General features: G+C 41.3%; 1 protein-coding gene across 1 annotated transcript; it reads right to left on the minus strand.

Moving 5' to 3' along the window:
• Window positions 1-118: 118 nt before the first annotated feature.
• Window positions 119-8,721, minus strand: LOC306713675 (transketolase-like). The gene is made up of 14 exons (XM_079183462.1): window positions 8,585-8,721; window positions 7,313-7,430; window positions 7,090-7,203; window positions 6,861-6,958; window positions 5,881-6,072; window positions 5,537-5,655; window positions 5,204-5,400; window positions 4,915-5,079; window positions 3,606-3,762; window positions 3,024-3,154; window positions 2,813-2,896; window positions 2,576-2,669; window positions 1,871-1,993; window positions 119-1,163 (listed from the first exon to the last, which is right to left on the minus strand). The coding sequence occupies exons 1-14, from the start codon at window positions 8,689-8,691 to the stop codon at window positions 976-978; spliced, it is 1,887 nt and encodes a 628-aa protein (XP_079039588.1). The 5' UTR covers window positions 8,692-8,721; the 3' UTR covers window positions 119-975.
• Window positions 8,722-13,802: the final 5,081 nt, after the last annotated feature.

The raw sequence follows: 13,802 nt of genomic DNA on the forward strand, positions 1-13,802 counted from the left end.
TATGTATACTGTTTGAACTACACGCTTCTACACAAATATACATAGGGAAAAAGAACAAAGTATTGTAATCGCTCAAAGTCAAATGCAGAGGGCTTTATTACATGAAAGTAAGGTACATACAAAATTTCAAGTAACAAAGAAAGTGTTTGTTCTTGGGTTAACTTTAGCGTCAGTCACAGCTAGCCATTCTCCATCAGCACTGGAAGGGCCTTCTTGAAGTCACTGACGACATAATGCATCATCACTTTGCTGGTATGGTCCAGTTGTACAACTAGCACAAATGAACATTGAGGTGTGTAGGTTGATGGTAACATCAAAATCAATAACAAAAGAAAATACAGCGCTGAATAGATATGATACAACTTTTGAAACCACAATGTTTAAATGATCTGAAGGTGTGATCTGATGTTTGGAGTGACAGCTGTTTATGACCTACCTACATTTGTTTGATTTTATTTTCTCCCCTACTTTCTAAAAACAACAACTCAGTTAGCTTATTTCTGACACTATTGTCATGATAAACTACTTTAAAACTAAGCCCCACCCAAGAGCTACATCAGAACAATATAAAAACATTTCCAGTTGAATTAATCAAAGAGCATTAAAAAAACACATGAGAACATCACACATACTCATGTTGAACATGTAATATTGTACTGTTTTATATGGTGAACATCCATTGACTGTTATGGCCACATTTTGATTACTGAACTGGGTTTATGACAATGAGTTTAGGAGTGAGGACATTTGTTTGTCTCTGTTCTTGTGTGTGATGTGACGGATGCATGAAAGAAAGGTGATGTGGAACTACTTCAAAGTGTACAGCACAAAATCACATTACTTCAGTACACACTCAGGGGCAATCACAGTGAAGGAATTTAAAGAGCTGGATGTCATGTGAATCAAAAACATACTTGACTGCTTATCTTTATCTGCAGGGGTGTGATCAGATAGGTGGGTGGGGCAGCGATAAAGTTACTTGGCGTTGGTAGAGCTGCTGAGCATCTTGCGGACGGCCTGTGTGATGGAGTCACGATCAATGCCATAGAGCTTGAGCAGCTCATGTGGTTTGCCACTGCGGGGGACATGGGACACGGCCAGACGATGCAAATTGAAGCCAGACTCGTTGACCATTGCTGAGGACACTGCCTCCCCAAGGCCACCTGTGGAACAACAGTTATTCACATGAGAGATGTGTAGAGGCCACATTTGAGACTAATCCTCATTGAAGGATGGGGGACACCCAATTGCTGCAAAGGCTTTTAAGCTTAATTGACAGCAAAAAAAATGAGGCTGTGCATAAGCATGATGTCGTCACATATACAGTAAATAGAAAGGACCAGAAAATATCACAAACTAGCTCAGTCTAAACATGTCCTCCACCACTATAACACTGTGGTCCGGATGTAAAATGAATGAGATACCCAACATCAGACCGATGCCAAAAATCCTTTGTCGAGTCAAGTCCGTGCCATCACCCATCCCCTTTCTCTTAACAGGCATAGGGCATGGCTGTCTGTGTTATCTAGGTCACACAAAGCCCCATGGGCACATGCTCAGTTAAGGAAATCTGACAGCACTCTGCCTCTCTTGCTCTCGCACTTACAAAATGCACCACAATACCAATACCTTGCCTGCAATGAGGGCACGCAGCAGTCACTAAGCCTCCCCTTAGCCAATAAGCAAATGCCACCACATTGCGTCTCTGTCGCTGAACCAATGAAAACATGCCACCACTACACACCCGAGGATACGGGCCAATGACAGGGCCCCTGCTGTGTTATGCGCTGAGGCTTGCTGCTGTAAGGTTAGTGGTGGTCATACAATATGTAGAAGCTGAATAGTATGAGCAACTTTCATGGAAACCTACCTTCATAGTAGTGGTCTTCCACAGTGAGGATTCGTCCCCTGGTGGCACGCGTGTGGTCGATGATAGTTTTGACATCCAGTGGTTTGATTGTGAAGGGGTCAATGACCCTAACAGAGATCCTCTCTGAAAATCCAGTTCATTCAGTTGAGGGATATGATATATAGCATAATAATGTTAATGGCTTTGCTGCAACTGAGACATGCAATTCATATAGTGGTTCTAAGGCCAGGATGTCCTTGTAAATGCTGGATTTAATCAGTAACTAGTGATTAATATGAACACAATGCATGTATTGTATGAAATATCACAGTGGCAAAGTTAGAATTACAAATGTAGCTTCCAAAGATTTAGGTTTGTTTCCACCTCAAGCAAGCACTGTTGACAAAGGCCAAAATGCATGCAAGGACATATTTTACATCAAGGGTAGACGTTTTTTTTCAAACACAGTAATGTCCAGAACTACAGCTGGTAACATTTAAATATCCCGCTTTTGAAATAGGTTTTATTTCAGCAAATTTAAAATGTAATTTGTAAAGAAATTATATAATTGTCTGTGCTATTTCTGATAAACAGCGAATCATCTTCAAATATGGTCATACAGCATTTCATTAAAAATATTATATTCTGTGTCTGTTGGATATGATGTGATTTGGTTATACATCTTATCTTTTTTATTTTTTAAAAGGAGTATTTTATGTACTGTACCTTTCTTTAAATGTTCAGCTGCAGCCATGGCCTCATGCAAAGTCACTCCAGCTGCCACCACGGTCACCTGGTCCTCTTTGCTCTGGTACACCACCTGGCAAAGAGAAAGGTGTCATCTTCTGTTTCAGGTTACAGTGTTGACAATGCTTGGTGTGTTCATTTTGTAGCGATATTTCTTTGTTTTCTTATTTTCCTCACACTACTGTAACAGCTATGTGAGCACAAAGACGGTCTCACCTTAGCCTGGCCAACATGGAAGTCCTCATTGCTGTTGTAGATGATGGCGCTGTCTTGGCGGCTGGTTCGGATGTAGCAAACACCCTTTTTTGGAGGGAAACATGACAATCACCACTGGGACATTTTGACAGCGAATAGGCTGTTTTACTAATAAATCATGTTCCACAGATACAGTAGGGAAGCATAAACACTGCATTTAGGCTTCACGTACCTTAGTGGAAGCAGCCAGTTCCACAGCCTTCTCTGTAGACACACCGTCACAGGGATAGAAAATGGTCGCAGTGGGAAGGGCCCTGAACATAGCCACGTCCTCTAGACCCATCACAGAAGGGCCTTCCTCTCCTGTAATATGTACATTGAGTTGATTTCATACATCCACAATTCATAAAGTCCCAAAAGCTAGCGAGCTGTAAGGTGAGCTGATACATGCAGATCCACAGACATAAAGCCAGACTTTGCATGCAGAATACCTGCACTAACAGAGGGACACCTGGTTCCCTGTTGACAGCTTCCAGGGCAGACAGGAAGGGAGAAAAGGGGAGGATTGAATACTAGCTGTAAGGGTAAAGGGGGGTAAATACAGCAAGGAAAACATAGGATTAGAGGGAAAGTGAGTAAGGATTGAAAAAACTGCACACTCACAAACACACACAGATTATTATTTTATGTATCACCTTTAGGGATACTGTGAATACGGTGGAATAAAATGGGTGTTTTGAAATGTCTGGCTTCAGTGTAAAGGTGTGTGAGAGGGGTCGTGGTGTGCCTTGCTCATCAGCAGCAGGCTACTAACCGGTGGACAGGCCGCAGTGTGAGCCACACAGGTTGATGTTGCTGTCTGAGAAGGCTGCCATGCGGAGCTGGTCATAGGCGCGGGTGAAAAAGGAAGCAAGAGTGCTGGCAAACACAACGTTCCTCTCACGGGCAGCACATCCCATTGCAACACTGACCTGGGAAAGGAGAAGATTTTTCTTTTCTTAGTACCTACTGTATATAACAGCTTAAGAGATATAACCTTCCAACGGTCACACATGCTTGATCCCCAAAACATCACAGAGAGGTCCAAAAATCTGCGGCACAAACCATTTGAAAGCGTATTTGAACCAAAGACCAGTTTAAGTCAAAAGTCATTGAGAAGAGTTTTCTCCAAAGCTCAAGAGCTTATTTTCCCATCTGTGTGGAATCAGTGGCATACCTCCTCAACCAAATAATTTCCTTTGTCCTGTCTCTAAAACTCTCCCCAACCCCACAACTTATTTCTTTGCTTGAACAAAAGCAACAACTAAGCATCCATGAAGTTGCAACTGTGATGTTAGATCAATTCTTATCAAAGAAAGTGAACTACTTCTTTAAAGCCTGAATTTGAACCAGCAGATGTTTCATCCAAATCAAGAAAAGCATGGCATTCATAATTAATATATAAAATAAAAGCATATATAAAAGCGTTTTTGATTTTATAGTGTCAAAAGTATATATACTAATATATATTCTCCGTAATGACGATGTAATTGGTTTTCAGCCACAGACCTTTTGCCATTCAACGTTTGACTTTTCTTGTGCATTCAGCCAGATGGTCCCACCCTCTGCGCTGATTAATATTTTACTTCTGACTACACTTGTCATGACTGCTTATCATCATACGCCTGACCTACATTGGAGTCGGCGGCTGCTGGAGCCATAACAGCACAAGGAATTAATGTTCGATCGCCTCTCTCCAAATTATTAATCCTAACTCAGATAAAATATTAACAAAGGCAGAAGAAGGGGGCCTGTCAGCAGCAGCCACAATGGCCATAACTAGGTAAATGATTCGCATTATGGATAGACACGTCATGTATAATTTAATCATCAAAATGACAGATGTGAAATGTAAGTTCGTACTCATATCCAATCAGAGCTGAGAACGAGCAATTTACTTTAGTAATTTAATTTATTTTTAAATCCCCACATTAAAGAGAGAGAAGGAGGTTTTGTTTGTGTTTTGTAATAAGCTTTAAAACAATAAGAGAGCCATAAACCAAAAGTACCATACACAGAAAATAGATGGCTTAAAATATCTTTGTGAAATCAGCGTAATTCTGTAGATTCATGAGGGATCATACCATGTTCTGCTGAGCGATGTAGCACTCCACAAAGCGGTTGGGATGCTCATTCTTAAAGATGTCTGAGTAGGTGAGGTTGTTAGTGTCCCCATCAAGGGCCACAACACGTTCATTGTAGCGGCCTAATTTGGCCAACGCCATCCCATATGCCTTCCGTGTTGCAATCTATAAAGACAGAGAGGCCAAACAAATCAATAATTAACAAAGGTTGTTGGTTCATTTGTATAAAGAATTCAATTATTTGCCTCTGTGGTTTCTGTAGACATGTTCTTGTGTGCGGGTGACAAACCTTTTCGCCAGCCTTGTAGCTGGGTGCGCTCGGCATCCTGATGTTCCTCAGGCTGACCGGTGGGGAGTCCTCTATGGGAGCAGGAGGGTACAGGTGCTTGCTGCTGTTCATGATGCGGCTCTGCAGATCCTTCATAACAATCTCCGCCATGTCTTTGGGCAGAGGTTTGGCATGCCACCCCAGCTTATCCTCTGCAGCTGAAACCACACGGCATCACATTGGAATAGATTTAAACTTTATGAAAGGGTTACACACTTGGGCTTGTTACGTAATAGTCACTAGAGGGAGAGCAATGCATTTGCAGATGAGGAGTGGACAGTGACAGACAGTTACCTGGAATGCCTTTTCCCTTGATGGTTTTAGCAATGATGGCGGTGGGCTGATGACGTGGTTGGCTCAGAGCCTTGCAAAGCTCCTCCACACTGTGTCCATCCACAACGATGGCATGCCAGCTACACACATACATACATATCAAAGCCACACATTAAGACAATTGATATAGGTGATGGCATGAACACACACCATGACAGCGTTAACTAAATGTAATTGTTATGACTAGACATCCTAAAATGCTACTTGTATTACCACCACCTTCTAGATAATCTTCCAAAACAGCATATAGAGTACATAGACACTATCAGCCTCTACTGCCACATAGATTTTCAGTGCATTATTACCCGAAAGCTTCACAGCGTTTCTGATATTTCTCTACATGATGCTGCAGGGGTGCAGGGTCAGTTTGGCCCAAACGGTTGATGTCCATGATGGCCACAAGGTTGTCAAGCTGGTAGTGGGAGGCGAACGACATGGCCTCCCAAACGGCACCCTCTGACATTTCACCATCCCCCAGCAGGCAGTACACACGATAGCTGAGTTAGAGAACAGGGTGAGATTATGCGATTAATATGTGTCTCTGTGTCTGTGTATATATGTGTGTGTGGTGTACGATCAGATGACGGTGGGATGCAAATCTCACAAAAATGTCCACTGATACTTTTCCAGCCAGACTGACTCTCTTTCCATTATCTGACAGTTGGGATGGTAACCAGCTGTGACATGATAAAAGCTCCCTGAGAGGGGTCTTCCATAAGTCTTTAAATGGGACAAATCATCATCTTATTTCATAAATAAGAATAAGTATTTTTCTGTCTTTAATTATTAATGTATTATTGGGTTAATATTAATTAATGGGTCAAATATTGGTCTACCAGATGAGTAAACATGTTCTCTATACAGGAGGTGTTTCATTCAATGTTTTGGGTTTCTTTACAAAAAAAATGCATGGTTGAAAGCACAATTCCTGAATTTGAATCTGCTTGGATGGTAAAGATAAGTGAGATATGACTGCCGGGCCTGTGATTATTAGAGCAGAATAATTGAGCAGAGCAGGCATGTAGCCGCAGCACACACCCACAGAATCTGGAAAATCCCAATCACTGAACACTTGAGAGAAGTATAATGGGGACCGAACATTTTAATTATTAATAACCCTAAAAATGTTGTACATCGACACCACATTGTTGAGTCCGTGTGTATTAATAAATGGCAAGGGATTTTTAAATGCATGCAAGAAATCTAAAATGCAAATAAACATAAAATTAAAAAAATGTAATGCATATTCTTTCATTTGTATGTGTCCATAAGTAAGAAAGATTACCTGGACTTGTCAAAGTATTTCCCAGTGTAAGCCATTCCACAAGCCACACCAAGACCCTGCCCCAAGGAGCCAGTGGCTACGTCCACAATTTGCTGCTTCTGAAATACACACACACACACACACACACACACACACACACACACACAATAAAATACTGTTAAAGAGAGCTGGAACAGTTTGTGCTGCCTGAGACGATTCACAAGGTGTGGTTCAGTATGTGACAGCTTACAGGGGTTGGGTGGCCCTCCAGGGCAGAATCAACCTGGCACAAACTGAGCAGCTCGCTCTCCTTCAGGTAGCCCGTTTCAACCCACATGGAGTACAGGGCCGGAGCAGCGTGACCCTGTGGAAGAAAAAGCAATCACAAATCAACATTATCTTCGTCATACTACGCTGAAGTAATTCAAGGAAAAGTTAGAATTCTGTGGGACAAATAAACATCCGACTCTCACCTTGGACAGGACGAAGCGATCACTGTTGAAGTTCCTCGGGTCTTCAGGGCGGTACTTCATGGTGTGGAAGTAAAGTACGGACATGATTTCTGCCACGCTGCAGCATGATGTGGGGTGTCTGTACGACAGAGGAGACAGTGCTGTTCTGTCAGACATAAGTCATGCTCACAGGAATGTACAGTAGTATTTAACCCCTCACCAACAGTTAATCACCAAGTGGTTCCATCTCGTGCTGATATCAATGGCTGGTTATTGGCCTTTCCCACAAATAAAGGTATTTGAGTATTTCGCTCAATAATGTACAAATATAATACATGGAGAGGTTATTTGGCATTTCAACGCAGCCATTAGTTATCAACATTAATAAGCAGAATATTTTAGGTTAAGCAACGTTCTGTCAAATATTATTCAGTGTTTCTCTTTGTTCCCATTAAACACTGCAGAACTGTGTGGGGAATGGGGAGCTGGGCTCCAATGTGATAACCTTCTTTATTCTTCAAATATACAACAGTATTGTGCTTCTAATAATCAACATTATTCTACTGGTCTCTAAAGAGACATTTCTTCTAGAATTGTAATGTCGTGTCATGCAATGCTAAATTTGCAACATACAATCCACGCGGCATTGCACATGGTGCTCTATTGTGCTTAACTGCATGGGGGCGTTTTACCTCTCTGAGGTCAGAAATCAAATATTTATCCTGCAAGCAAAGTAAATATACGATTTCAAAATGCGACAATAGACCAATAAACAATTTAAGTTCTTCTCCAGAATATGAAAATCATCAACAATCATCAAAAAAAACAACCTGTTATTTACTTTGAATTTCAGTATGATTAAAATGACCCTTGTGTGTGATATGTACTCTTTGTTCAAAAGGATCAACTGATTTTCAAAATTTTCAAAATTTTCCAAAACTAAATTCTCCATAAAGCAGAACAATATAAAAAATAGTGTAGCGTAGATATTTTTTAATTAATTTATTCAATGATAAGGGATGGACAGTTCAACTTATCAAACGACATTTATGGATGTCAAAATGATTCTGCCAGTTGAACAAATGAGGAGAACAAAGGCAGGACATGCTGTTCCTTTGGCCTTTCACTTGCATGTCTGTGCGTGTATCTGTACATGCAAGTCTGTAGTTCACACGATGTGACTGCTGGTTTTCAATGTATGCATGCTGCAAATAAATATTAAGTTTGCATTATGTTTTACATTGCATTCACAGTATTAAAGCTCATGTCTGAGAGTCAGTGGAGGCAACTCACCCGCTGCCTGCTGCAGTTGTTGCCTTGATGGAGTTGATTCGGAGGCGGTTGGCGATGTTCCTCAGTGCCTGCACTGTCTGCTGGTCAGGTTTGTGGTAATCCTCCATGAAGGCAAAATGTCTAGTTCCTCAGCACCAGAAAAGTGGACCAACTACAATCCTGTGATGAGTTTGTGTGTTTTGAATGTGTGTTTGTGAGCGTGAGGGTTGCCAGAGCACAGCACCTGTGTATGTGTGTGTGAGAGAGGGCCAGAGAGAAAGAGAGAGAGAATGGAGGAGAAGCTGGATTTATCCTGTCAGGCATGCAGACACGTAGATGCACAAGGACACACTGCACACAGACACACACCCACCCCCCCACACACACACACACACAGATGAGGAGAGGGGGAGAGGAGGGGGAAGCCAATGACGTGAGCTGTGTGTTGCTGCTAAAATTGAATGCCACTCATTTCATTGGCTACTGTGTGACTGTTTGAGGAGGAGGAGTTTACATTTGAAGCTTCTCACCCTGATTTACTTTGGCACTAGCTACTGTCTGAACTAATAATTCAGATCTTGATGTTGGGCGTGAATGTGAGCGTGAATGGCTGCCTGTCTTTACGTGTCAGCCGTGTGATCACATGGTGACCTGTCCAGGGTGCCCCGCCTCTCGCCCAACGTCAGCTGGCATTGGCTCCAGCCCCCTGTGATACTCAAAGATATAATGGCGCATAGCCAAAGGACGTATGGTTGGTTGTTCTTTGTTATTTATTCACACCAAACACCCCAGTCTAATTGCCAAAGCCCATTTTTGACCTAATTTGCTTTTGTTGGAAATTTAACAGAAAATAAAGATGATGGATGAGAGTAACAAAGGGTGAATTTAAAAGAGTAAAATAGGGAAAGACAGAACAAAAGAGAGAATGTGAGAGACAGAGAGCAAGATAATCTTTTAATACTCTTTCTCTTATATCAAATCACCATCCACAAAAAACAACATACATTCATATTCCACAAAAATGAATAAAACAACAAAACCCGGGGGAGAAAAAACATTAAAGAAAAAATCAAGACACCTTTCTCAACTCAACACAAGTCAAAAGACCGGCTCATCCTGTTCAGTTGAGCGTCACACATTTTGTAAGCTCACATACTGATACATTTCTCCACATCTTTTAAATCAACTCTTGGTCTTGGCTTTCGCCATGCTGATAATAACTTAGAGGAAAGACACAGAGAGAAAAATGGCTACTACCCCCTTCATCATAAACAATTCATCATCAACCACACACATGCAAATACATGCAGAGGATATACAAGGTTCATTTATTGCCATTGTACAGCATGGTTGCACAACAAAGTGCAATTTGTAGTCTCATTTTGAGAAGTACACACACACACACACACACACACACACACACACACACACACACACACACACACACACACACACACACACAAACTATATAGGGAATGGAGGTTAAATTTTGGAGCCTGAAGAAGGAAGCTGCAGAAGACGGCAGCAGGATGAAGAGGCTGTGGCTTGGTTATTGTCTATGTCTTTGTATGCAACTGAGATCATTTCTGACAGTTTATGCTCCAAGATGTTTTTACCACATTTTTTTTTTAACTCTTTCATTTCATCATGGTAAGGTTCTGTAAAAATATTTTTTTTCAGTTTTGAATTTCAAATAAGCTTGTTTTACGTAAAAAAAAAAGGCTTTGCGTGGGCTTGACCCACCTTCTTTGTTTAAATGGATTAAACAGAGGGCTGACCGTGGTAATAGCAGCAAGGCCACCACTAGAGGGGACTGTGAGGTGCCACATATACGCACCCCATGTAGACAAACTGTGCTGTCAGTAAAGGGAAGTAAATATTAGAATAGCTTTCCTTGTGCAACAAGAGAGTGCCCTACATATTCCACTTTTAAGACCCATTTCAAACAATGACTTTAGTCAAACCAGATCTGTGATCACTTTGAACTTGACATGTAATACAAAGTATTTGGTCATCTCTACTGGTGAATTATATATTTGTATCTGTATATTGTAACTTGTAATCTGCCTAGTGACCACGGATGTAAATTAGCATTCTTGCTACCTCCAGTATGTTTACATCTTGTATTTTATACCCATGTTTATTAACGTGCTCTGTCCCTATCAAATAAACAAATAAATCAAATGCAAGCAACGTTGTTTTTTAGGTCATATTCAAGCTGCTTTGGAATTACTGTACTTAATTATCGTCAAGCCATTAGAGCTAATTTGAATTTGAGATGGGGAACATCATGAGAAAGTGAGAGAAACCGAGAGAGAGAAAGAAAGAAAAAGTGAGAGAATTTAATGGAAGAGCAGAATATACCTCATCAGTTTTATTTCTGTCTTCTGTCTCACATGATGATACATTTTGAGTTTTATGACTCTCCCTCTGAGGACACTGTGTTCTTGCCAAATGATACCCTCTGCAGCAGACCTGATGATGGGCCAAATATACAGACATGCGTGGACCTCACTGCTCAGAGATTATTCGACCTGGAGGGTAAATCAATTGTAGTAGAGAGCATTTATATGAGCTGCTGCCATCAAAATTAAATAACACATCTGAAATAACGTTGCTTTCTCTAAATTCTCTATTTACACAGAGAAAGGGGTAGTACCGAAACGATTGTACAATGCCATTCTTGTTGGGGAGCAGAGAGGAAATCAAAATAATATAAGCAAATATAAAAACAAGGTATGGACTGTCCAATGCCTTTTAAGATGTTGGGCCTATCTATGTTACATATGTCACATTAAATCAGTGAGGCATTATATGGAGAAAAAAAAGCTATACTAATCCTGCATGTGTCGCTGGAACATTCTCTGTGTTACATTACTCCATTTTGAACAGTCTTTCTTTACAGGCCGTTTGTGCTCCTAACATTAAACACCAGATGGCAATGTCTCCACAGAAATGTAGGACGACAGCTTCCATGATGGTTTGTAGGATATTTCACCCACTCCATTAGCCAATAACTGAGGAAGAAAAAAAAAGAGAATCAAGACATTTAATCAGCAGAGTTTTTGAATTAATTCATTATTTTTAAAATGATTGAATACTGAATTAATACAGCAATGAGAAATGTGTTATAAACCATTACCTTATGAAATGGCACCAGCTGTGTTTCTATGTAAAGTGTTGGGGAACAGCCAGATTGAATGACAACAAATCTAAGTGTCAGCTGAGTGTATGTGGTGGTTACACGTGCTCTCTGAGTGTCATTGCTACAAATCATCGTCCTCTCCTTCCCCTCATTCATTCCCCCCACTGCACCTTTTCAGGCATGTGATCATCTCTGTGGGTTCCTGCTTTTCGCTGTGACTGGGAGGTCACGTCCCAGCACCTCCGCGCTCACAGCCATGGTGATGGCATCTCTTGAGCCCCCCCATTGCTCTCCTGGTTCCACCGACATTGTCCTTCTCCCAGTTTCCAGCAACTCCTCTGGGCTCCTGGGTCCTGTCAGAAAAGCTTTTCTTCACAGAGCCCCACAGGTGCCAGCCAATGGCAGCCTGGGAAGGACATGCCACGTGATGGTGTGCAGCCAATGTCAGACACCCACAACTGCACACTTCCTGGAGGGAAAGTACATTCACAGAGCATGAATGTTTCTATTTTTAATCTCTCTGGCAGAAAAAGAGGAGCAAAGCAACCACTTTTGAAACAATGCCTTAATATAACGCAGAGCATGTGTGCGTGGCTATTCAAACACAATGCAGAGCTCAGGTAAACAATAACGTACACAGCATTGTTGGGCTAGAATGATTAATGGGATTTCAGAAGCGGCACAAATGCAGATACACAATACACATATACAGGCCTACATACACGCACTAAGGCTTGCTGACATGTGCGCATATTGACACACAAATTAACTCTGGAATATTCTCACACTCATATGCATAGAATCTTACACATCCATGAATCTTGGTACATTGCTTTAATGCCAGTCGCCCCTTCAGGCTTGAGCCTCTTCCTCTCTGCTCTTATCACTCCATTTCCTTAAATCGCTCTGCAGTCACCATGATGACATAGTGCTTGCCCTTCTATCTGAGAGCTGTCTGTCACCCAAAGGCCCCACCCCCTGACAGTGCATGAGACAAAAGCAGAGGATTTATCATTGAATTATCAACAGTCACATAGCTTTTTTGCAGCTGGACTTGGTGATCATCCTGGAAGTCAGGGTCTGGGCCTGGTTGAGGGCACACATCGGAAAAATAAAGTGGGGAAAAGGACTGAGACATGGCATAGGGGCATAGAGGTGGAATCAGTGAATAAGTGAGGTAATAATAATAATAATAATAATAACAATAATACATTTTATTTATATAGCGCTTTTCATAGTACTCAAAGACACTTTACATTAAAATCATCATATATAAAAGCTATAAACTAAAAAAAACACAAAAATGGTCACACATTAAAATCAGTTTTGAACAGGTAGTCAAACCAAAGTGGATAAAGGAACTGGTTAAAGACGAGCGTTTTAAAGATTCAGACGCAGAGCTTTAAATAAGCAGGGAGAGAGTGGATGAAGAGAAACAAAGAGAGAAAGGAAGATTCAGAGAGAAGTGTAGAGTGTGCGAGCAGGGGTTAAGGCTGAGCGTGTGTTGTGGGCTCAGCAGTGAAGTTGACGATGCGCTGGGAGAACAGTTACGCTGCAGGGCTTTCAGGCTCCATCACTACTGCTCTCCTTCAAGCAGCACCACCAACACACTCCCTCCCTCACACACACACACACACACACACACACACACACACACACACACACACACACACACACACACAGCTCTCTCATAAACATGCAAACACTGATTGTTGCATCAGTGCTTTTGCATGAGTGCCTGCTAACCAGGTTTTACATGCATGTTGATGCTATGAAATCAGGCATCAAGTGGCACAAGCTAATATTCAAACTTGTTTTAAAAAAGGCCAAACCGTCATTACCATAAGATTTGAGATATGCAGCAAGTGAAGATATAGAAATGCTGAATGAGACTACATGAGAACAGCACTTGAAAGAAAATAGGAGTTTTGCAGCTTATGAATGAAGCTTTATTGCAATCTGATTTAAAAAGGGAGGGAGGGAGAGGATGAGGCTGAAGGATAAAGTATAAAAGCTAAGTGCATTTACAAAAAGAGGAACAAACAAACATCTGTTTGAATGACTTGTCTGCATTTCTATCGACACATCATAATC

Source organism: Pholis gunnellus (genome assembly GCF_910591455.1).
Source record: "Pholis gunnellus genome assembly, chromosome: 3".
Taxonomy (NCBI): Eukaryota; Metazoa; Chordata; class Actinopteri; order Perciformes; family Pholidae; genus Pholis; species Pholis gunnellus.

Excerpts from the sequence above, each read along its gene's own strand:
- LOC306713675 (XM_079183462.1), bottom strand. The coding sequence starts at position 8,691 with ATGGAGGATTACCACAAACCTGACCAGCAGACAGTGCAGGCACTGAGG. Across the intron at positions 7,204-7,312 it reads ATCGCTTCGTCCTGTCCAAG|GGTCACGCTGCTCCGGCCCT; the intron begins GTGAGAGTCGGA and ends TTTCTTCCACAG. Across the intron at positions 6,073-6,860 it reads AAATACTTTGACAAGTCCAG|CTATCGTGTGTACTGCCTGC; the intron begins GTAATCTTTCTT and ends TCTCTAACTCAG.